General features: G+C 39.7%; 1 protein-coding gene across 10 annotated transcripts in view; it reads left to right on the top strand.

The window, feature by feature from the left end:
• Window positions 1–707: 707 nt before the first annotated feature.
• rnf123 (ring finger protein 123) overlaps window positions 708–21990 on the top strand; it is a 107990-nt gene continuing 86707 nt past the window's right edge. For 2 of the 10 annotated variants that reach the window (XM_086150240.1, XM_086150243.1), the window contains exons 1-21: window positions 708–1182; window positions 1765–1878; window positions 2493–2580; window positions 5219–5298; window positions 5735–5859; window positions 6347–6401; window positions 6965–7050; window positions 7223–7309; window positions 7404–7471; window positions 7660–7785; window positions 8529–8643; window positions 10437–10541; window positions 11138–11263; window positions 12090–12182; window positions 12539–12612; window positions 12727–12844; window positions 13329–13428; window positions 13798–13859; window positions 14493–14564; window positions 15859–15979; window positions 17001–17102. In XM_086150240.1, the coding sequence (XP_086006366.1) occupies window positions 1797–1878; window positions 2493–2580; window positions 5219–5298; window positions 5735–5859; window positions 6347–6401; window positions 6965–7050; window positions 7223–7309; window positions 7404–7471; window positions 7660–7785; window positions 8529–8643; window positions 10437–10541; window positions 11138–11263; window positions 12090–12182; window positions 12539–12612; window positions 12727–12844; window positions 13329–13428; window positions 13798–13859; window positions 14493–14564; window positions 15859–15979; window positions 17001–17102 (1885 nt within the window). In that variant the 5' untranslated portion in view covers window positions 708–1182; window positions 1765–1796. Of the gene's footprint in view, window positions 1879–2492; window positions 2581–5218; window positions 5299–5734; window positions 5860–6346; window positions 6402–6964; window positions 7051–7222; window positions 7310–7403; window positions 7472–7659; window positions 7786–8528; window positions 8644–10436; window positions 10542–11137; window positions 11264–12089; window positions 12183–12538; window positions 12613–12726; window positions 12845–13328; window positions 13429–13797; window positions 13860–14492; window positions 14565–15858; window positions 15980–17000; window positions 17103–21990 lie in introns of all 10 variants that reach the window. The other 8 variants (XM_086150244.1, XM_086150247.1, XM_086150245.1 and 5 more) reach the window with 6 other exon arrangements.

A 21990-nucleotide genomic window follows, 5' to 3' on the forward strand; every position in this document is an offset into this window, starting at 1 on the left:
ACCACACCCACAAAATTCCCAGCAACCCCCAAATTACACAGAAAACAAGCATCAACATAGACCCAAACATTCGTGACTCTCTACAGTATAGTTAATTTCTACTTAAAAATTGAATCATGGGAAAACACTTTATAACACTATGTATCAACGGTATAAATATGTGTTATCAGGCTGATATAATGTACTTTTGCATTTGATTTTAGACCGAAAGAGCTGATTGTTGAATAAATCCCTGATTAATACAAAATTTAACAATATTAAATAATTTCTCCAGCTTTTCCTATCCAGCTTTTCTTTTGTTTCTTTAGAAGATAGATTTTTTTTATCTCTCCGTTTCTCCAGTGTAATTTTAAAACATGTCTGTGATCGTCTGCAGAATTTGTTTTTTGTCATTTATGTTAAAGGTTGGTAAAACCCGAGTATACCTATCAAATTGATTTGTATGACTAACATCTGTTATGATTAAAATGACCGCAAAATAGAGACAAATCTAGAAAACCCTCTTCTGCCTTTGCGATGTCTTGTTACAGAAACATACTTTTGAGGGGAACTCGTTGTCATATCTAAGCATTCATGTCTTTGGTTTGAAATTATCCCAGTGATATATTGTTCTCTATGATGTGCTATATGTACGTGATATATAGATCAGAAATCGGAAGGAAAATACCGTATCGAACAAAAACTGTCTGAAAGTCACAAAAAAACTGACTATATTGATGAAAAAAGTACTAAACAAAAGAACCCTCTCAGAAAAAAAAATCACAAGAACAAGACATTTCAATCAACAAAATTTACGAGACAATCGGAGCAAGACAATAAAAAAAAACGTTTTTCAAGAACTGTCAGGACGTTACCCCTCTAATTTATTTCAGCTACTTTTCTTACTCATCACATAAACATTATTATAAGTATCTATTTTTTTGAAAACCACTTGACACATTTCTTGAAGTTTTAACAGCGGGAACCAGCGATGACCAGCGACCCATCGGAACCATCGTTTTGACAGGACTTTTTTGTACTACCAGGCGACCCGTAGAACGAGAGGCGGTGACAAGACGACTGTTGTGGTAGAATTTCAGCCCGAATTACAGACGGACTGACTTTATTCTTTTTTCAGCTAAAATAACAGTAACAACTCGGGTGTTCGGCGGGGGGAGAAACTCTTCCGAACAAACGGAAAAGGTAGGTTTTTCCTGTCGGTCCGTCGCGCGCGCGCCGCAGCACCAGGAGTCGGTTCCAACAGAGTGAGAGATAAGCGAAGCCGTTAGCCTGCTGGCTAACAAGCGACATGGAGCCGGAGATTTGCGAGGTGTGTTTTGAGATACTTACCGTAAGTTGGGCCGGCCTTGAACATCACGGCGGCCCCGCCTGACTGGCAGGATGAGCGTGAGGCTGGCTGACCCGGTGGTTAACGGGGAACGCACGCGAAAGCAGCGTCGGGATCTTTGCGGCTTAATTGATCATCACGTCATGCAATTAGCCGTGTCACCGCGTTACCTGGTTCTCGGTATGAGGCGGGGGTCGATCTACCGAGCGGTGAACAAGAGAAGTCGACGTTTGGACGTATTCGTATTCAGCATTTGTTCACTGCTAGTGATGCGCCGGTGTGTAAAATTAGCTAACGATAATCGGGGATGTACACGGACTCTGATGCGTAGCCGCTGTTGCGTGTTTCTCTGACGTATCGCGGACTTTTATTCAACTCCGTGAACCTGACAGGGCCTGTATGTCCCCACAGTCCACTCTATTGATGTCTCATCCCAGGTCTCCGGCAGCGGTGACTCAAGCCAGGAAGCATGAGCTCGAAGGGCGGCGGAACCGCTCTTACCCGCCGCAACTACAGGCTGTCATCAGATACTGACAAACCCAGGACTATAGGTACTTCGTGTGTGTCTGTCTCTGTGTCACTGTGTGTTAATGTTGTGCGAGGCTTAAGTTTTAAATACTTTTGTAAAGCAGTTTTGTAGTACACTGCTCAAAAAAATAAAGGGGAACACTTAAAAAAACACATCCTAGATCTAAATGAATGAAATATTCTTATGAAATACTTTGCTCTTTACACAGTTGAATGTGCTGACAACAAAAATGATCAATGGAAATCAATTGTATCAACCCATGGAGGTCTGGATTAGGAATCACACTCAAAATTAAAAAAACAAACTCCAGGCTGATCCAACTATGATGCAATGTCCTTAAAACAAGTCAAAATGAATCTATGTTGCTTCCTGAGTGGACACTGTGATTTCACAGAAGTGTGATTGACTTGGAGTTACATTGTGTTGTTCAAGTGTTCCCTTTATTTTTTTGAGCTGGTATATTTGTACCTATATGTCCTCAGTCCGCTCTTGATTGTTTGTTTAAAAAGCAACAAGTCGTCACAGGAAGCTTTGTAGTGACTTAAAAAACATTTCAAGCAATGCCTTAAAACCATCGTCAGAGTATGAGCAGGGACAATCCTTACAGGTAGTTTTTCCTGTGTGCCTGTGTTTCAGGCATCGTGAACGAGAAGCTGCTGAGTGACTACCTGCATCATGTGTTCCCTTCCACCAAGGAGCAGAGCTCAATGCCGGCCTCACTCAGGTACAACACTTGTGGACAGTTAGGGCTTCGATTCAACTCTTGAGCTAAAGACACATGGGTACAAAGCACCAACTAATCAACAAGTGAAAACAAAATAGTTGCGCAAGCAATGTCTTCATGCTGCTCAACATACAGGTATGGGTTCTCTCAGTGTTGTTTCTTCAAGTTCTCCCTGTGGGCTCTTTGGTGTCCTCCTACATTCATAAAAACCTGCGGTAGTTTAAGTGAAGACTAAATTGTTCTTAGTGTAAATGAGGTAGAATGAATGGCAGGGTGTCTATGTGTGGCCCGGTGATTGACAGGTGACTGCTTTAAGTTAAACCTCACCCCCTGCATTGATCTGCTGTGTGTCACTCTTGCTGTCCACACAAAAATGGTATCAGAAATGATAATTAATGGTTACTCAGATTTATCAGCATTTAAAGACCTCACAGACTCATTTCTTAACTTCTTATTCCCCCAAAAATCGAGAAAAAAAGAAATATATTCACCTTTCACCCTATTTTAATTCTTTCTTCATTAAATATCTGACAAGTGAGTTGAGTCACATCCTCAGGCTGAATTTGAAGTTGACGGCATCTGAAAAAAAAGATTAGTTCAGTCTCAGCTGAATCCGCTGTTGTGAGTAAGTGAGAGAGAATAAGAGTAAGAGCGAGAGTGAGAGAGTGAGAGAGAGTGAGAGTGAGTGAGTGAGTGAGAGAGAGAGAGAGAGAGAGAGAGAGAGAGAGAGGAGAGAGAGGAGAGAGAGAGATGAGAGAGAGAGAGAGAGAGAGAGAGAGAGAGAGAGAGAGAGGAGAGAGAGAGGAGAGAGAGAGAGAGAGAGAGAGAGAGATGGTGTGTGAATATGTTTGTCACAGCTTCATGTTACCATGTGCTCTATACTTAGGCACACACTCCTTGTTCGTTGTCATGGAGCTGCACAACACAATTCCTGTCACAGCATTGACACCCCTGTTACTTTTGAAACAACTTCCTGCTTGTGTCTGACCCAGTGTCACCACGCAAGTAATTCACATCCACGTAGTTTCTATAAAACCACCATAAAGCCTCTCCAGGCCATGTAAACACAGGACTTTCATAAATTTGCTTTAGAAGTTAGTAATATCACATTAAAAACTAGCTTCATATCAGCAAACAGTCACCCAGACACCTAGAACACTGTAATACTATAATGCTCCAGTACAAATACACTCTGAGTAATGAATAAACTGTGGGACTGAAGCAAATGTAGTGCTAAAATTGCAATAAAGGAAATCCTGAAATATTGACATTTAGAAAAAGTTAGAATTAAGCAGAATAAATGTATTATGTTTTTTAATGATTCTGGTGTGTTTTTTGACACAACAAATCATGCATGAGGACAGGACTGTCTCAGAAAATTAGAATATTGTGATAAAGCTCTTTATCTTCTGTAATGCAATTACAAAAAACAAAAATGTCATACATTCTTGATTCATTATAAATCAACTGATATATTGCAAGCCTTTTATTATTTTAATATCGTTGATTATGCTTACATCTTAAGAAAACTCAAAAATCCTATCTCAAAATATCAGAATATCTGAAAAAGTAATTTTTGTTTTTTTAATTGCATTACAGAAGATAAGGAACTTAATCACAATATTCTAATTTTCTGAGACAGTCCCTGTATATCACTGTAGAAATATGTCCTTATTTATTTCATACTGTGATTTTGTTTTTTCTTTCCACAATTTAAACAATATATATTTTTTTCAAGTTGATTTTTTACTTGCCACCTTTTTCATCTTTTATAAATTACCTTTGCTTGTTGTGGGACAATATCCAATCTCGTGTGTTTTATTGGTTTATCAGTTGCATGTCATCATGTTTATGTGTATCAAACAGTAACAATGACGAAAAGACAGGAGGCAGAGGTAGAGGTCGCAGAGATAAAGATGCTTGGGTTCTCTTTGAAAGTGATGAGGATGGATAGGATCAAGAATGAATCTATCAGAGGAACAGAGCACATTTTAGGTGTTTTGAAGAGAAGGTCAGTTAGCCAGACTGAGATGGTTCGGTCATGTACTGAGAAGGGATAGTGAATATATTGGTAGAAGGATGCTGGAATTTGAGCTGCCAGGCAGGAGGTCTAGAGAAAGACCAAAGAGAAGATTTATGGATGCAATGAGAGAGGATATGAAGTTAGTTGGTGTGAGAGTGGAGGATGCAGAGAATACCTGTAGGGTTAGATGGAGAAGGTGGATGTGCTGTGGCAACCCCTGAAAGGAGAGTCAAAAGGAGAAGAGGAGGAAGAAGAAGATGCTGATGTGTATCAACATAAGCAACAACAGCATAAAATAGTCTGTAAGAGTATTTTTGAACCTTTTTTCATTAAATTTTCCATAACTATGCTCAAATTTACTAGTACGGGGTCTTGTAGCTTTTACATGTCAACACCACTATAATACATAATTCTTCTTCTTCTTATTTTTTTTCAATTAGTCAACTGATGCACTGGTGAATCTGCGGATCCGGTTTAAAGAAATATATCATAACAATTGTTTATCTTCAGATTAACATGTTCTGTTTTTACTGCTTTTCGTCATGGTTCCGATGGTCCTTGTCATCATCATCCTAATCCTTTATCTTGGTCTTCATGGTTCTGGTCCTGGAGCAGGAAGCTGCTGGGATTCCAGGATCTTAACGCTCACCTGGAGAGATTGTTGTCGGAGGGAGAACCAATCGAGGAGAATCAAGGTTGGAAAAATATTTACACATCAAAATAAAAAGAAAAAAAGTAACAGTTTTGTCTAAATGTCTGTCTAAAACCCAGCAGCTTCCTGATTAAAGCTGTGGGAAATACAGTAAACCCTTGGAAAGTTGTGCAAATTTTTGGGCAATGTAATTGCCCACATTTTAGTACACTTTCACAAGCTTGAATTTTCCGTCAATTACCAGCATTTTTTCTTTTCAGTAGATTTCTAATAAATGTTCAGTTCATTTTTGAAAACATTAATTTAAATTGAAACTGATTTTGGGTCCTGGTTTTCAAACGTTAGGCCCTCTGTGGTCTCAATACTAGCCATGTGTCCTATGCTTCTGCCCTGTACTTCTGTCACGTTTTGATATAATGGCTTGGTCTTGTCATCTGTGGTGGAAGACACGGCACCATCTGCTGTGTTGGCATGTTTAGTCCCTGAAGGTGTCCATGTCCCTCCAGACCAGGGCTCAGAGGGTCGGCTGGGTCCTCAGCCGGTGGTCCTGGATCACACCAGTGGCTTTGAGGGGCTTCTGTTTGTAGATGACGACCTGCTAGGGGTGAGATGTCTTTAACAAGCCAATCTGTCCTTCACAGATGTCCTGTCAATAATTGACAGTTTGTGCCTCCTATGAGATTCTCTTGTTTTTCATCATTGTTAAATAGAATAGAATAGGCCCTTAATTGTCCCACTGTGGGGATTTTTGTAGTTATACTTTATCAATCTCTCCTGGGAAATTATTTCTCTGCATTTAAACCATCGTTGATGAACCACGAGCAGTTTGCTGTCACTTTACATCACCAAGGGAGCAGGCAGGGGTTTCCGTGCTTTGCTCAATAACACTTCAACAGGCTTGAAGGAGCACGGGAATTGAACCAGGAATGTTGGGTTCCAAGGGGGGCCACTCTCACCCCCTGAGCTACCCCACCGTTTTCTTTTAAATTTCAATAAAAATGTAAATTTCAACAATAACTTTAATATTCACAAAATTAGCAAGGCCTTCAAACTATGGAAAGATGTGATGAATGTGTGTGTGATGCTTTCAGGTGATCGGACACAGTAACTTCAGCTCCATCAGAGCCACCACTTGTGTTTATAAAGGTGAGACCAGGATGTGCGACTGCTTCAGTTAAATGTCATTTGACCCCAGAGGCAACATCACACAAAGGACCTAAAGTTTAGCCCTAAAGACTGCTGCATTTTGTGCAGTTTAACAGCTGTAACATGTCAACAGAAGAGACCAACAGAATCATTTTAAGGCCTGCTGCAAATCCAAGAAGATGGGAGGCTCCCTGTGACCAAAATGTCCCAAGAGTGTGCACACACATAGACCCGCACAAAAACACACACACGCACACAAATAGTCCCATTCACACTTTATGTGCCTTTCCTCAAGAAATTTGTTCTCTTGTGTCATAATTTTTGTATATCATTACAATTTTTTTATGATAATTACAAACTTACTTAATGTGAGTTTCTTCTCAACTCATTAATTTCTTGATGATTGAGCGGTGAAGTGTTCTCCCAATTAATTAAGACCATTAAGCAAAAATGCTAAAAGAAAAGGTATTGAGCAAAACTAACAAAGAAAATCTTTCTTAAACAATGTTGAAACCATGACATTTAAACTGTATATCTGTGTTAATATATGACTATCGCTGCAGGGAAGTGGGCCTACGAGGTTCTTATCTCCTCCCAGGGCCTAATGCAGATTGGATGGTGCACACTCAACTGTCGCTTCAACCAGGAGGTACATGAACACAGTGTTTTATCTTTTATTTTCTGTAGACTCTAACCTGTTACACAAGTACACTATCAGCCCAACTACATTATTAACGAGAGAGAGAGAGAGTGAGAAAGTAAGAGTTTGTGTCTGAACGTCGCTGCACTGAATGACAGATGTGCTTGTGTTTTTCCATCAGGAGGGTGTGGGTGACACTCCTGACTCCTATGCCTATGATGGAAACCGAGTGCGCAAGTGGAACGTGACAACCACAAACTATGGGAAGGTGATCAGTCATCACTGAAAGCTGTTAATTTCTGTGTGTGTGTAAGTGTATGTGAAATACTGGCCTGTGGCTGATAATTGCATCTTTGCCTCAGTCCTGGGCTGCGGGAGACATTGTAAGCTGTCTCATCAACCTGGATGAAGGAACCATCACATTCTGCCTGTGAGTAATTTACCCACGGAATAACTCGCTCCCCTCATTGCTACATTAGTGGCACCTTACAAGCATTTTTTAAATAGTTTTTTTTAAATACTTGTTAATAAATCCTTGATGATTTCTAAAATATTAAAAAGAGTGAGTATCAAATGACCTGAGCTGATCTTAATAAAATCCTGGTTGTGTGTCCTCAGGAATGGACAGTCTCTGGGCACAGCATTCACCAACATTAAAACAGGTCCTGGTGTTGCTTACTTCCCCGCCATCAGCCTGTCCTTCAAGGAATCTGTGGCTTTCAACTTCGGCAGCAGACCCCTCCGATATCCTTCTACCTGTCACAGCACAAGCTTTGGAACAATATGGACGGCCTGGCAGGAAGACGCTCCAGTCTCAGAGGGTCATAACCGAATCCGGTTGCCGGTTCAAACTGAGAGAAAGAGAAACAGGGAAGAAAATGATAAACTGACATCAGATATAAATTTAAATGTTTTTTTTGTGAGTTTCTGTTACTAATAGGCAATTGCAAAAGGAGCAATCATTAATCGCGTAATTGTCCTAAAAATTAAGTGAGTATTTGTGGAAATGGTGAGGATTGAGGTGGAATCAAACAAGAACCTGTCCCCATAGCATTCTTCATTTTTTCTACTGGAGCACTGGGATGGAAAGACTTAACAAGATAAAACTCATCATTTCTAGTGCTGGATATTAAATATCCAGTGATATTTAGGCCTACAGTTGGGGTCCAAAAAAATCATTAAAATAAGAAAACACCTTGATGATGAAACTGGAGAGACGAGTATATGTGGTATCTGAGGTATCTGTCTTGCCTTTGCCTTTGGGACCATGGTATTGGAAATTGTGGGCTTGACCTCTGATCCAAGAAGATTTTTTCATCTCAAAGTCAGACTTGTGAACTGTAAGGAGGATGTTATTGTTTTTTATTTTTGGATGCCTTGTGTTGATAGAAGCTGTTCAAAGGCTGAGGTTACTTTGAAAGTTGAGCGTATCAGCATTACTGCCGCTGCCCCCTTTCAGCATCTGCCCTTAACCATCAGCGCTTCACATACCCAGTTGAAGGCTACTTGCCCCTCCAGAATCCTCCTGCTACCGACCTGGCCAAGGCCCACAAACTGCTGGGCTACATCAAGAATGTCCTCTCCACCACCATCGACACGCAGGTAACAGGAGTCATCCAGAAAAGTCCTCCCAGCACTGGGTAAAGCAGACATCAGGTCAGATCTGAGGCCTTCCATCATTTCTGACACTTTCTGCCCAACTGAATCCTGGTTACCCAGGGATGAAATGACACCTTTAAAAGCTGGAGCGGGTTCAAAACCTCAGGGTCAACATCTGTTTGAGGCCATCATGATACTGCATCCATTTTAAACAATAACTACACTATTTAAAGCTAATTTTCCTGTTAATTTTCAATATAAACACATTTACTGTTATTCTTTTTATAATTTTTTTAATCTAATATTAATGCTTTTAGGCCAGGGGTCTCAAACTCAATTTACCTGGGGGTCACTGGAGCTAGGGTCTTGGCGAGGCTGGGCCACATCAGGTTTTCCACAAAAAAAGCTCTGATAAAACATTCCACTGTTCTCAAATATCTTAATTTTTATTTTTCTACACAAAATAAGATGAAAAAATAAATAAACAAATCAAGAATTAAGCAATCATCTCACTAACCAGATAGCTAGCATTGACTGCTGCGTTATTATCTTTGGATGCTTTCTTAAAGAAATCTTGTTGCTTCAGTAAACATGTTTTAAGATTGGCAACGCTTTTGGCTCCCTCATCTCCTAGTATTTGCATAGTCCTTAGCATGTCTAGTTCTGCAGTGATGTTTCAAGTTGTATTCCTTGTGCACCGCAACTTTCTCTGCACAAGTAAGAAATGTTTGGGTGCTCCTATGCTCAACAAAGAAATAATGAATTTCCCACTTTTCCTGAAATTGTTTGTGCTCATCACCAACCTTTCTCCTCACTTCAGGCTTTGGGAAAGAAATGTTTGGGGCTGTGTAATATATATAATTCCACTAGGTGTCACTGTCGTGGTGAAGTTTCAGTTTCAGTGTTAAGCTGACGAATGGAGGGCGTAATCTCTGCTGGTATCATATCAGCTCAGGCTCCTGTGCCCCCGCCTGCATATGACGTCGAGCACGGCACAGTTAGTGATTGGTTGAAGGTCAGAAACCATGGAAACACGAAATGTTTGTGGTGCCCGTTTAACATTAAATTGAATAAATAAAAAGTGTAATAAAATTTGAAAAGTTAGGCACGTGGCTAGTATGGAGTAAAAGGCTAACACAGACACACACTGACACACACACACACAACTTGGTGTGAGTGTGTGTGTATGTTACAGTGCTAGCTCAGTGTTAGCGTCTTAGCCCTCATTTTCCTGGTTCTTCTGTGTTTCCAATTCCAGGTCAGGTGCTTCGGAGCACCCGACTCCGGTTACAGCCACACCAGCCTGTTGTTTATCTGTTTAAATGTGTATTCAGCAGCGGCGGGTTGTTTACATCCGTGGTTTACACGTGTATTCAGGCTGGTGCTGGGTACCGTGGGCAGGGTCATGTTGCTGGTATAGTCCGGGTGCTCCAAAGCATGCGGCCCCCGGAATGAGACAGACCGTCTGGCAGTTGACTCGCGGGCTGCGAGTTTGAGACCCCTGTTTTAGGCCAATGTTTTAGGTCTTTTTATCATAAAGACAACAGTTGTTTGTGATGTTGTTTTCTCCTTTCTCTTTCTTTTTTTTCTAGATATTTCTTTTCTGGTTTTCAAGAAGTTCTGGCTCCTGTCAGTTTCCCCCCTCCAACCAACTCCCGCTAGATTTGATTTAGTTACTTTTATAGGTTTATTGTGCATATTTGACGTGTATATATTGTAATTTGCGTAAGCACTCCTGTGTGTCTCTTGTTGATTCGTGTGTGTTTGTGTATGCTTTTTTTTGTGTTTGTTTGAAGGAGGAGAGGCTACTAGAGAAGGACTGCGCAGTATGGAGGCTTCAAGGGGACCCTACCATCCTGGTGGCTCTGGCTCACATCTTCAACCATTTTGCTCCTTTAATGGTGAGAAGACAGTATTTGTTTCTTGGTTCTATTACAACCAAATTGCTGTGAGACCAGTAAAGTTTTGTTTATAAAAATCCAATAAAAAAATAGAGGGATGGAACACCCTGCTCAATCATCACAGAGGCTGATGTTTGGTGGTGTGTTTACTCTTAGTATAATTTTACATAATGTACCATCAGGAAAATACTAAGTGCCATCAACCAAATGCACCAAAGGTATCAATGATAGTACCTATGATGCAAGCTAGCTAGCTGTTTTCTTTCTGAAGTCCTGCCAGTTAAAGAGATTTAAAATGTTATTGTCATTTTAAACAACCAGCTGCAATGAATGGCATTTGAACATGAGAAAAATGCAACGTTAAGTGGATATCTAATGTGTATGATTGCAGGTACAATATGAACAAAGAAAATGTCAGTGTTTATCTGATCCCTGACTGTAAGACCAATGGGACCATCTCTTCTGAGTGCCCTGAAAAGTCCAGGAAATAAAGATCTCAAGACACGAGTGACTCCTGTATAGCTGGAAACCATGGAACAATGCGCTAAATGGTGTTTGCCCTTTCTGATTTGTGGCAACATGTTGTGTGTCCACAGTGTAAAGTGTATCTGGTGGAGGATGTGCTGATGAACTTCCTGCTGGGGATCCTGGAAGGCGGCGGTTCTGTGGAGGAACATCCTCTCATCCAGCAGCTGCTTGACCTCTTCTGGCTGCTAATGGAGGTAAAGATAAGAGAGAAGTACCTACTATAGGGCTACCTTGTGTTGAGCCTGAAAATTGCAGGCCATTCAATTTTCCAGCAAGAGCTTTAATTATAATAATAAAACATTTTGTTTAAGGCACCTTACTCAAAATTATGTTATTAGACAATAAAATTATAATATCTTTTGATAATGTGGTGCAGTTTGATTAAAAATCCTTTTATACTATAAGAGTAATTCAGTTATTCAGTTTTCTCTGGTTCTGAATAAATGGCACAGTTTTGTTTATGAAGCAGCTTTTGTCTGATTCCTTGACTATATGAGTGTATGTATTCATTTCTGAAGGACTATGTCTGTATGCTTTTGTATGTTTTTCTGCTAGCCTTTATCTCTGCATGTCTCAGCCCTTTTGTGTGTCCCTATTTGCAAGTCTGCCTGTTTTTCCCTTTTTGCAGGCCTCTGTGTATGTGTTTATGTATGTCTGTGCATGACTCAATGTGTATGAGTGTCTCTATCTCTCTAGGACTATGTGTGTATTTCTTTCCAGGCCTTAGTGGGTGTCTGTCTTTAGGACTCAGCTTGTATCTCTTTATCTGGAGGACTCCACATGTGTCTATGCCTCTCCAGGACTGTGTGTGTATGTCCTTGTTTGCAAGATTATGTGTGGTTATCTATGCAATACACTGTGATTGTGTGTCTGTCTCTGCAGGACTCAGTGTGTGTGTCTATCTCTGTAGGACGTGTTGTGTCTGTGGATCTCTGCAGAATTCAGTGTGTCTCTGTCTCTACATGATGCTATGCGTGTATGTCTTTCTGTGGGACTCAGTGCTTGTCTTTGTCTCTCTAGGATTACGAGGTGAACGAGTGTTTGAAGCAGTTAATGATGTCCCTGCTGAGAGCATACCGCTTCTCTCCCATTATCCCAGACTTGGGATTCCAGGTAGGGTTCCAGACTTTGGGCTCAGATAAGAGTATTGGACATGACATTCCTCTGCTCTGGCGAAAGTGTCTGTCAAAATATCTGCGTTGCTAATTTCGGATTTATTTCCAGCTTATTTTTGTTTATTTTTCTTAGCACTTTCCAGTTAATTTCTTGTTCTCTATATTTTTTAATGTACATCTGTTTTTTTCCAAAGAATTGCCTGGCAGTAAAAAAAAGTTGATTAGCAAAATTTTCCATTGCAGTTACCGTTGCCTTATATGATGTTTTTTGTCGAAACAAACATCGATATCTTGCTGAAAGTCTGAGGGAAGGATGGTTTGGTATAATTTAGTTGCTGATTCTTTGCTCCACAGATCCACTACCTGCGTCTGACCACGGCCATCCTGCAGCATGAGAAGTCCAGGAAATATCTGCTCAGCAACGTCTTATATCCTGAACCTCTTTCATTTTGATCAGGTTTTTGATAGTTGAATATCAGACATGTTTGTTTCAGCTGTCGTAGGGTCAAACAGACAGAATTTTGTCCTTAACAGAAGACAACATTTGATGTCCTGCGTTCAGTGGTATTTTTCTATATTAAGACACCACTACGGGTGAAGGAGGCAGGTCTGGAGGAGCTGATCCCGACCACCTGGTGGCCCACACACTTTGACAAAGAGGTAAAAAAAGGACATTGTTTGTAGGGAGATTTTTATGAATGTAATTTGATACAGCCCATGTGGTACTGCAGCTATGGGGGGCGGGGGTTGACAGTTCTGTTAGTCCACTCCAGATGACACAGGCACACACACACACACACAATCCCACACTTCCTCCCATCACGCACACTGGTATTCTGGCTGAGGAACCAAGAAGCAGACAGCACGAAGCCAGACCACTTTCAGGACACCATCATGTTTTTCAGACTGGCATTACGACAAAGGCAGTATATTGCCTTAATTTTACTGAAGTACTACCTACTATTGCACTAGTACCACATGACATGAATATATTGGAAGAAGAAGTAGACAGAAGTGGTTTCTAATTCCAGAATCAATTCTATTTTCACAGGATTTTTTCACAGTTTCACATCAAGGCCATTAGGTTCCAGGATTTAATCTAAAAATATGAATATAAACAACATGCTAACGAGTTTGTTCTCAGGGGAAAGACGAACTGGAACCCAAAGACGAGAGCGCAGATGAGCGCCTGAGGCGTCGAGCCTATGAGAGAGGCTGCCAAAGACTGAAGAAGAGGATTGAAGGTGAGACGTTAGCCATACATTCTAGAAGATATGGAAATGCAAATATGTCATTTCTTTTAAAATACTTAGGCATTTGGAGCCCCCCCCCCCCCCCCACACACACACACACACACACACACAAAAATGCATGTGTCATCAATATATTGAAATATTCAGTTGCACTAAATTTTATTTCTTTTTCCAGGACATTTTCTTATAAACTGTTTATAAACTACAAAATTTTCAGTGAGATCGAGTATTTTTCTCTCTTTTTTTTATCTGATGAAATTTGTTTTAATCCCCAATTGCATCATCACTTGGTGGTATTCTGTGAAAGCAGAGCCCAGGAAGTCCTGGCTTCTCATGCTGCCAAAATGTTTTCTCGTGCAGTGGTTGAAGAGCTGCAGGTCCAGATCCTGAAGCTGCTGCTCAACAACAAGGACAAAGCCACGGTGTGTGCCATGTGACTATCAGATCATTACCACTCTTCACAGTACCACTTGGATATAATCCCCAACACACACACACACACAGACACACACACAGATAGACAATATAGTATTTGTATATATGCTTGGTGCATTTACATCCACACTTATGAATGGTTCAGTCAGTTTTTCCAGATAGTAAATGTGCTTTTTAGAGAACAAGTAACAAGTATTACTTTCTATCTGATGCACAGTGGGAAATTATTTTGTTGTTTTTACAATTTAGAAATCTGCCCATGTTTTACCACAGCAACAGTCTTGTAATTATTAAAATCATGGTTAACCTTGGATTCAATGAACTATTGAGGTAGCCGGTCAATATATGATCTGACTCCTGAAGAGAAGTCGAGAAGTAGATCGAGGGTTAGGAAGAGTAGAGTGACTGATGACAGTCAAGGATGAAGGTCAGGGTGGAGTATGAAGAGGAACGAGTGATTTGGAATTTTTCTTGTTAGCTTGTAGAAACAAAAAACAGTGGTATGTCATTGGAGGTCAGATATAGGAGCTATTGAAAAACGTGGAAGCTGAATGTGTGTGTGTTTGCGCCTGTCTCTCCTCGACACAATCCAAATAACAGTTGGTTTCTTCTCCTTTCAGGGTGAAGCCTCCCGCTACATTTTTCTCAACAAGTTCAGGAAGTTCCTCCAGGAAAATGCCAGTAATCGAGGGGTGAGAGAGAGAAACAAATCTATATATTATCATGAATCAAGTTAACCTGTGACAGCTGTATTTGACTGTGTGAAATATGTATTCTGATATTTCAAATGATATGAGGACATGCAATGGTAGGCATTGAAGAAAAGTCACATTTAGAATAAAGAAAGAACCGTATTTTCCGCACTGTAAGGCGCATCAGATTTTAAGGCGCACCTTCAATGAATGGCCTATTTTAAAACTGTTTTCATATATAAGGCGCACAACATTATAGGGTGCATAGAAAAGAAACCACTGTATTGGCTGGGATTGCATTATGTATCCATTAGATGAAGGTGCGCTAAAGGGAGTGTCATCAAAACAGTCAGTCAAACATTATTAATAGAATACAAACCAACATTCTGACAACTCTGTTCACTCCCAGGACAGGTTAGTGCATTCACAACACAGTACTGTATGTATCCGTGGCTCATACTGCTATTTGCTCCACCTTCGTTGAAAATATAATTTTTCCAACTCCATTTGTCACAGTTCAAAGCTTTTCATAAAACGAAAGTTCCAAGAAGAAATATTCGAAAGCACCAAGAAAAATGAATTGATCATGTCGCTAGCTATTGTTGTTGGCTTCATTCGAATAGTGACTGTAGAGACACTTCTACTTGCTGCTCTCTATTCAACCCACTGTTTGAGTTTGTCCTCCAACTGTGGCCATCTTGCTTTGTTTCCTCGGAAACTCTGTTTAGTCTTCTTTACTTGGCCTAGGTCAATGCTTCCTCCACTTCCGTACCATTGATTTATTAATGTTGAATTCTCTCGCTGCTGCTCTATTCCCGTTTTCTACTGCGTGACTGATTGCCTTGAGTTTGAACTCTGCATCGTAAGCATGTCTCTTGAAAGGGGCCATTTTGGGGTCTTTATATACACATAAGTGGTGTGGGACTGGAATTCCCCTTTACTGTTGTTACCGCTGCTACTTCGGCAACGCCCCCTGACTGCAGTAGCCATAATTAACCAATATTGATCCGGATTATAAGGTGCACTGTCAGTTTTTGAGAAAATTAAAGGCTTTTAGGTGCGCCTTATAGTGCGGAAAATACGTTAAGCAAAGTACATGAAGGAAGTGAACATAATATGAGAATTATATTTATTCTTTTCATTCCATAAAAAGACATGTTTTACTTTCTAGCCATTTTAACTGAATTGATAAAATACTTTGAATCAGTTTTACATATTATCATGCGCAAATCTCAAACACTGTAATTAATGTGACTGTGTGTGTGCATGCGTGTGTGTTTGCATGTGTGTACAGCATCCCACGGCACTGTGCCCCCCTGAGTACATGGTATGTTTCCTGCACCGACTTATCACAGCTGTGAGGAGTTGCTGGGACGAAGGAACGCGCAAGAGTCCCAGCAGCATCAGCAGCGAAGGTAAGTTGTGTGTGTTGTACACTATTCTCTGTCTCCTCAGAAAAAATATTCACACTAATAGATAACCAGCAGATGACAGGATGAATGCTGAAACCACATGGCTGAAGATCACATGACCTGGTCTCAGGACCTCAATATCAGATGTACTGTAACTGTTTGTGCTCTTCAGCTGGATCAGTAGCCCCATTGACAACAAATGAAACTGAGTCTGGACAGAGAATATGAGTCAAACAGGGGACTTACCTCAGAACTACTTGCTTTCAGATGATCATTCGAAATATAGAAAATCCCTTTTTCCATTTCCAGATAATTTTCCGACTATTTTTCTATTTTTTACATTTTTCACTTTTTTTTTTTTTTTAGAAATTATTCAAGCTGCTTTTTTAATGTTTTTTGTTATTTCTAGAGTCTAAGTTTCCCATATTTAGGGATGTACTTAATGAAATCCATGTAATCTCTCACAATGTCTTGTCTGAAGAAGCCCCCAATATCCAGAGTCCCTAGTTGGTTAGAACATTCAACCCTAATCAGTCTGCTAAATTGAAAAGTGCATCTACATTAAAAATTACGCTTCTGTCCATTAATTCCAGGTACTCTGCTGCTGGCAGTAATCCTCCAACTGTCCTCTGTGTCCCAGTATTATCTCTCTGTCCTCTGATGGTGAACTATTTTTAACTGCTCCCATAATGACACAACATATATTTGTTTTGATTATAAGCGTGCGTGCGTGCGTGCGTGCGTGCGTGCGTGCGTGCGTGCGTGCGTGCGTGCGTGCGTGCGTGCGTGCGTGCGTGCGTGTGTGTGTGAGACGGTTGGACACTGACATTGGCATCGTCTCCATCTCTCTGGAGACAGATCTGATAAAACAAGGACATGAAGCTTGTCTCAAAATTCACACTGTTAAAAGATAATCATGTTGATGCATGAACTCCAATCACATTAATTCCCTCATTATCTGTCCCAGATTCTGAGGCTCCTGTCTTTTTTTTCTTACCATCATCTGTGTGTTTGGTGTCCCCAGAGGCCTATGTCCCACCCCAGCTCTTCTACAATGGGAAGGTGGATTACTTTGACCTGCAGAGACTTGGTGGGCTTCTGTCCCACCTCAAGAAAACACTCAAAGGTTGGCTTTACCTCTTATACCTCTCCCTTGCCGTTATCGTTTGTAGATCAAATCTTTTTGAAGTCTCTAAATTCTTTAAGAGACACTTTTAAAGCACGTCAAAATCTCCATCGTGCAGGTTTACAGTAGATGTTTCTGTCTCTATTATGTAGATTTATTTGTTGTAATTTGTAGCCTTTCACTTAGTTATTTTTTTCGTTTCCACAAATTTCTGCTGGCACTGATTTTTATTTTTATTATTCTATAGTAGCACTATCTTTAACAACAGTTATTTGCCACCTAACATGATAATGAATAAATCTGAAAATCATAAAGATTTTACTTTTTTTTTCCAGTACAAAAGTGGTACAATGGTACCAAAGCATTACCTTTTATAAGAATCGAGAACTGATAAGTAAGAGATAAGTAAGCATAAGAGAAATGCCCACTACAGTATTACCGGTAGATGATTTTGATTAACCCATTGTAACGTGATACCACTGACTCCTGTTTCAGACGAATGAAACCTTGAGTTAATTTGCGGAACCACATAGCTTGTCTCTCCCTGCTAGTTTGTTGGATGCCACTTTGTTTGTAGGTACCACATTTTAAAACTTTTCAAATTTTTGCAGTTTAAATTTGAAATGTTGGTTTGAAAATTATCTCAAGAGTAATTACAATATGATAAGCAAAAACACTGTTCATATGTCAATTTATATCCTTATTCCAATACGCGCATTGCACATACAGACACATTTCCATAAACCCAATACCCAAACCACACTGTACAGCTATAAATCAAACTGCAATGTTTGTCCAGAGAAAACATCAAGAAAATTGACCATAATATTCCAAAAAGAGAGACTGCAAAGAAGCAGGGACATCTATAAAATGCTTCTCAAATAGCACCCTTTGATTTCTAGTAAATCATAAAATACTGTAAGTAGAATTCTAGTGAGATTAAAAAGTTTGTTTTTAAGACAGAATTTAACTTAACAAAGTATTAAAGAAGTACTGTATTTTCTGCACTATAAGAAACACCTAAAAGCCTTTAATTTTCTCAAAAACTGACAGTGCGCCTTATGATCCGTTGCGCCTTATATATGGATCAATATTGAGCCGTACGAGGTCTCGTAATCCACGGGAAGCAGCCGCGACTCCATTTTCTCCCAAGAAGAAGTAGCATGCGGTGCATGCTCGGATATATGACTGCGCAAAGCATGCATTTTCATTTCCATTTCTGTGTGTCTGTGTGTGTGTATGTGTGCGCGCGTGGGTGCGTGCGCGTCGCTGAAGTAGCAGCGGTAAAAACGATAAAGGGGAATTCCAGTCCCACACCACTTATGTGTGTTTAAAGACCCCAAAATATCACCTTTCAAGAGACATGCTTACGACGCAGGGTTTAAACTCAAGGCGATCAGTCACGCAGTTGAACATGGGAATAGAGCGGCAGCAAGAGAATTCAACATGAACGAATCAATGGTGAGGAAGTGGAGGAAGCAATAAGATGACCTGCACCAAGTAAAGAAGACCAAATAGAGTTTCCGAGGGAACAAAGCGAGATGGCTACAGTTAAAGTACAAACTTGAACAGCGGGCTGCTAAACAGAGAGCAGCAAGTAGAAGTGTCACCACAGTCACTATTTGAATGAAGGCACCAGTGCTAGCATGCGAACTTAACATCAATGAATTTAGAGGCAGTCCTTCTTGGTGCTTTCATTTTATGAAATGCTTTGAACTGTGTCAAATGGAGCTGGAAAAACATAGTTTTCAATGAAGGCGGCGCAAATACCGGTAAGAGCTACCGGTAAATACAGTACCGTATTGTGAATGCACCAACTTGTTTTGGGAGTGAATGGAGTTGTCAGAATGTTGGTTGTATTCTATTAATAAATTTTGACTTACTTATGTGACCTACATTCCCTTTAGCGCAGCTCCATGTAGTGGATGCGTAACGCAACCCAAGCCACTACTGTAGCTTCTATTATATGTGGCTTATAATGCAGTGCGCCTCATCTATGAATATTTTTTAAACTAGGTCATTCATTGAAGGCGCGCCTTATAATCCGGTGCGCCTTATAGTGCGGAAAATACGGTAAATAATAGAGTAACAATGAAAACAACATCAATAATAATAATGGTAGTTATTATTATCATATATTCTATTAAATGACACTTGAAATAAAATTTATTATTGACATTTTCTGAAACTACTGAGATTCTACATGGAAAGGGATTCTAGAATTTATTGTATGTACTTGAAGAGGCAATTAAAGTATAACTTTATTTCCCCATTTTTGTAGTTTACACATTCTATAGATAAGTATGCCGAATGTTCATTAGATAATATTCTAATAGTTAGATCGATCTTTGTTTCTTACCGCTAGATGCTTCTATGACCCACCAAAACTAAGACAACCTTTACCTTTTTCACAAAATTAACAGAAAAATAACATTGAAACATCCAAATCACATGACAATGACCTCTGTCTCATTGCAACTAAACCCAACAAAATCCTAAAAAAAGTGTTCACCCAAGTGTTCACCAAAGTGTTCACCCTTTAATCAGTTAATCATGACTTATGAATCCACAATGAAGATAAATTTAGACAAAAACTGCAGCTGCTTGATGCTAGAAACCTGAAACCCTGGTGTCAATGGAGAGATCCATTGACACCAGGCCATCCGGGCTGGTTTGACACTATCTGACCTGAAATGTTGAGGGTTCAGTTCCATCCAACCCAGGCGAAACCCAGGTAGACACGGGGAGAACATGCAAACTCCACACAGAAAGGCTGCTTTGTTCGATCAAACCAGGGTCCTTTGTGCAGTGAGGCCGAAGCACTAACCACTACGCCACCGTGCTGCCCCAGTTCAAGAGTCTGCAGCTGCAAACATCTCTGTGGGCAAGACGCGATTCACTAGAGGGAGCACATGCTCTTTGGCCACAGAGATATAATCTATTCATTGATGTAGTGTGGATGTATTGGAGGACAGCGATTTTGACATGTTAGAAATGTCTTCACATCCAAATTTGAAGCCTGATTTCTCTGTGCACATTGAGAAATGATTTGAACTGGTGGGACATAAACAAGGATTTGTGACATCCCAAATATTGAGAAGACATTTATACAGATGCGTGTTGGTATGAGGGTTTATTCTATCCTGCAGGGAAATCAGTTCACTGGAAAATTATTCTCAATTGAAGAATTTATTCTGAAGGAAAGTTGCACTCTTAGATTAAGTATCATGCAGGGATGGGTTTTAAATTTTAATATGATAAATTTTAATATGATAAGAAATATTTAATCTTATTATTTTTTAATGTTTTTTTCTTCTTGCTCAATTTTTTAATTTAATTTTTAAATTACAACTTACATATTCTTTGAGTATCTCATACAGGAAATTACATTTTCATGAAATTAACTACAAAGTCTCCTCTCCCCCTTTATGCATATTTTCAAGAAGTGAACAAGAAAAAGCGTTCATAGATAATCATCAAGAAATGACCGTGGAATTTCGAGAAACTACAAATTTGAAAAAGTACCACGAAATCAATATAAAATAATCTAAAACACTTGCAAAATGTGGTCCAAAATTCACAAAAATGCTTTTGCTATAACACTTATATAAACTATGCTACAAAACGTACATACTATCACCTTTATGTCAGTTTATGAATTACTGTCTGATCCATCTTTTGAATTATTTTTGTTTGAGGATCTTTTATCCAAACCTTTGTTCAAACAGATGGTCTATATGAAGCTACAAATGCTCTTATGTTTATAATTTGTGTTCCTGAACAGTGTGAATGACAGCAGAAGCTGTGTATGTTCTGGTGGGTTTCATGTCTCTCCTGAACAAACCTCTCGCATGAAAATTCAAATTCAAAAAATGCTTTTTTTTTTTTCTTTTAAATTAATTTCTGACTAAGAAACCTGGCTCTCTGAAAATGGGTTTGACTGATGATTTTCATTTTATGTGAATACTAAATCAGTCGTTTGCGGTAAATTATTTTTCCCCATTTTACCCATCATGGATAAAAAATGAGCATCGGGCAGCTACTTGAGCAGTGCCCTTTGGGGTTCAGTGTCTTGCTCAACAACATTATGATGGGCTAAGAGGAGCTAGGGAATTGAACCAGGAACTTTTGGTTTCAAGCCTGACACTCTTCCCACCCTGTTACCAAGGCCATTCACTCAAGGCGAGCCAATGGCGCATATGAGAGGATGTGTGAGGCGGTCGTGTGATTAATGACATGTGGGTTAATAGTCTGACAGGCATGTCACTGTTCATTCAGGGCCAGCCAGGATTGCTTGTGGGCTGCAACAGATAATTCCCCTCCATTGGCTGATAGAGATGAGAGTTGTGATCTTGGCCACTATGTCTTGGAGCGATGCTAGATCACAAGCCGCCAAGACACCCTTTTTCTGGAGACTAAAATTTAGTTTAGTTTTTTTTTTTTTTTTTATGGCCATGTTTGTTGCAGTGTAACTGGTCAATAACCCATCAAATGTCAAGGGGATTATCTTGGACTATATATTGATCCAGAATTAACTTGCAACATTTTTCCATTGATTGGTGGAATTTTTTTATTAAATCTGTATCTGTTGCTCTGAGCACATTATATCTACTTTCTGAACGTTTATCCACATTCAGGTCATCAAATCTGTGGTTTTGTTGATTTTCTAACTCTGCCCTAACCCTGAAATCTGCTTATGTGACACGTTGATGATTGTACACAAATATTTGATTACCAGAAAACTGATTGTGCTCTTCTATAAACAAGAAACTATAATTTATTGGGAGAACCCAAAATTATTTTTGGGAAAAATATAAGCATCCCAACTTTTTTTTACTGATGAGTGAAAAAAAAATATTTTGTTGAATTATGACTCCATCTAAAAATG

The sequence above is a fragment of the Fistularia commersonii genome, chromosome 7 (genome assembly GCF_037954325.1).
Source record: "Fistularia commersonii isolate RoL2024-O1a breed Wild chromosome 7, RoL_Fcom_v1.0, whole genome shotgun sequence".
Classification (NCBI taxonomy): domain Eukaryota; kingdom Metazoa; phylum Chordata; class Actinopteri; order Syngnathiformes; family Fistulariidae; genus Fistularia; species Fistularia commersonii.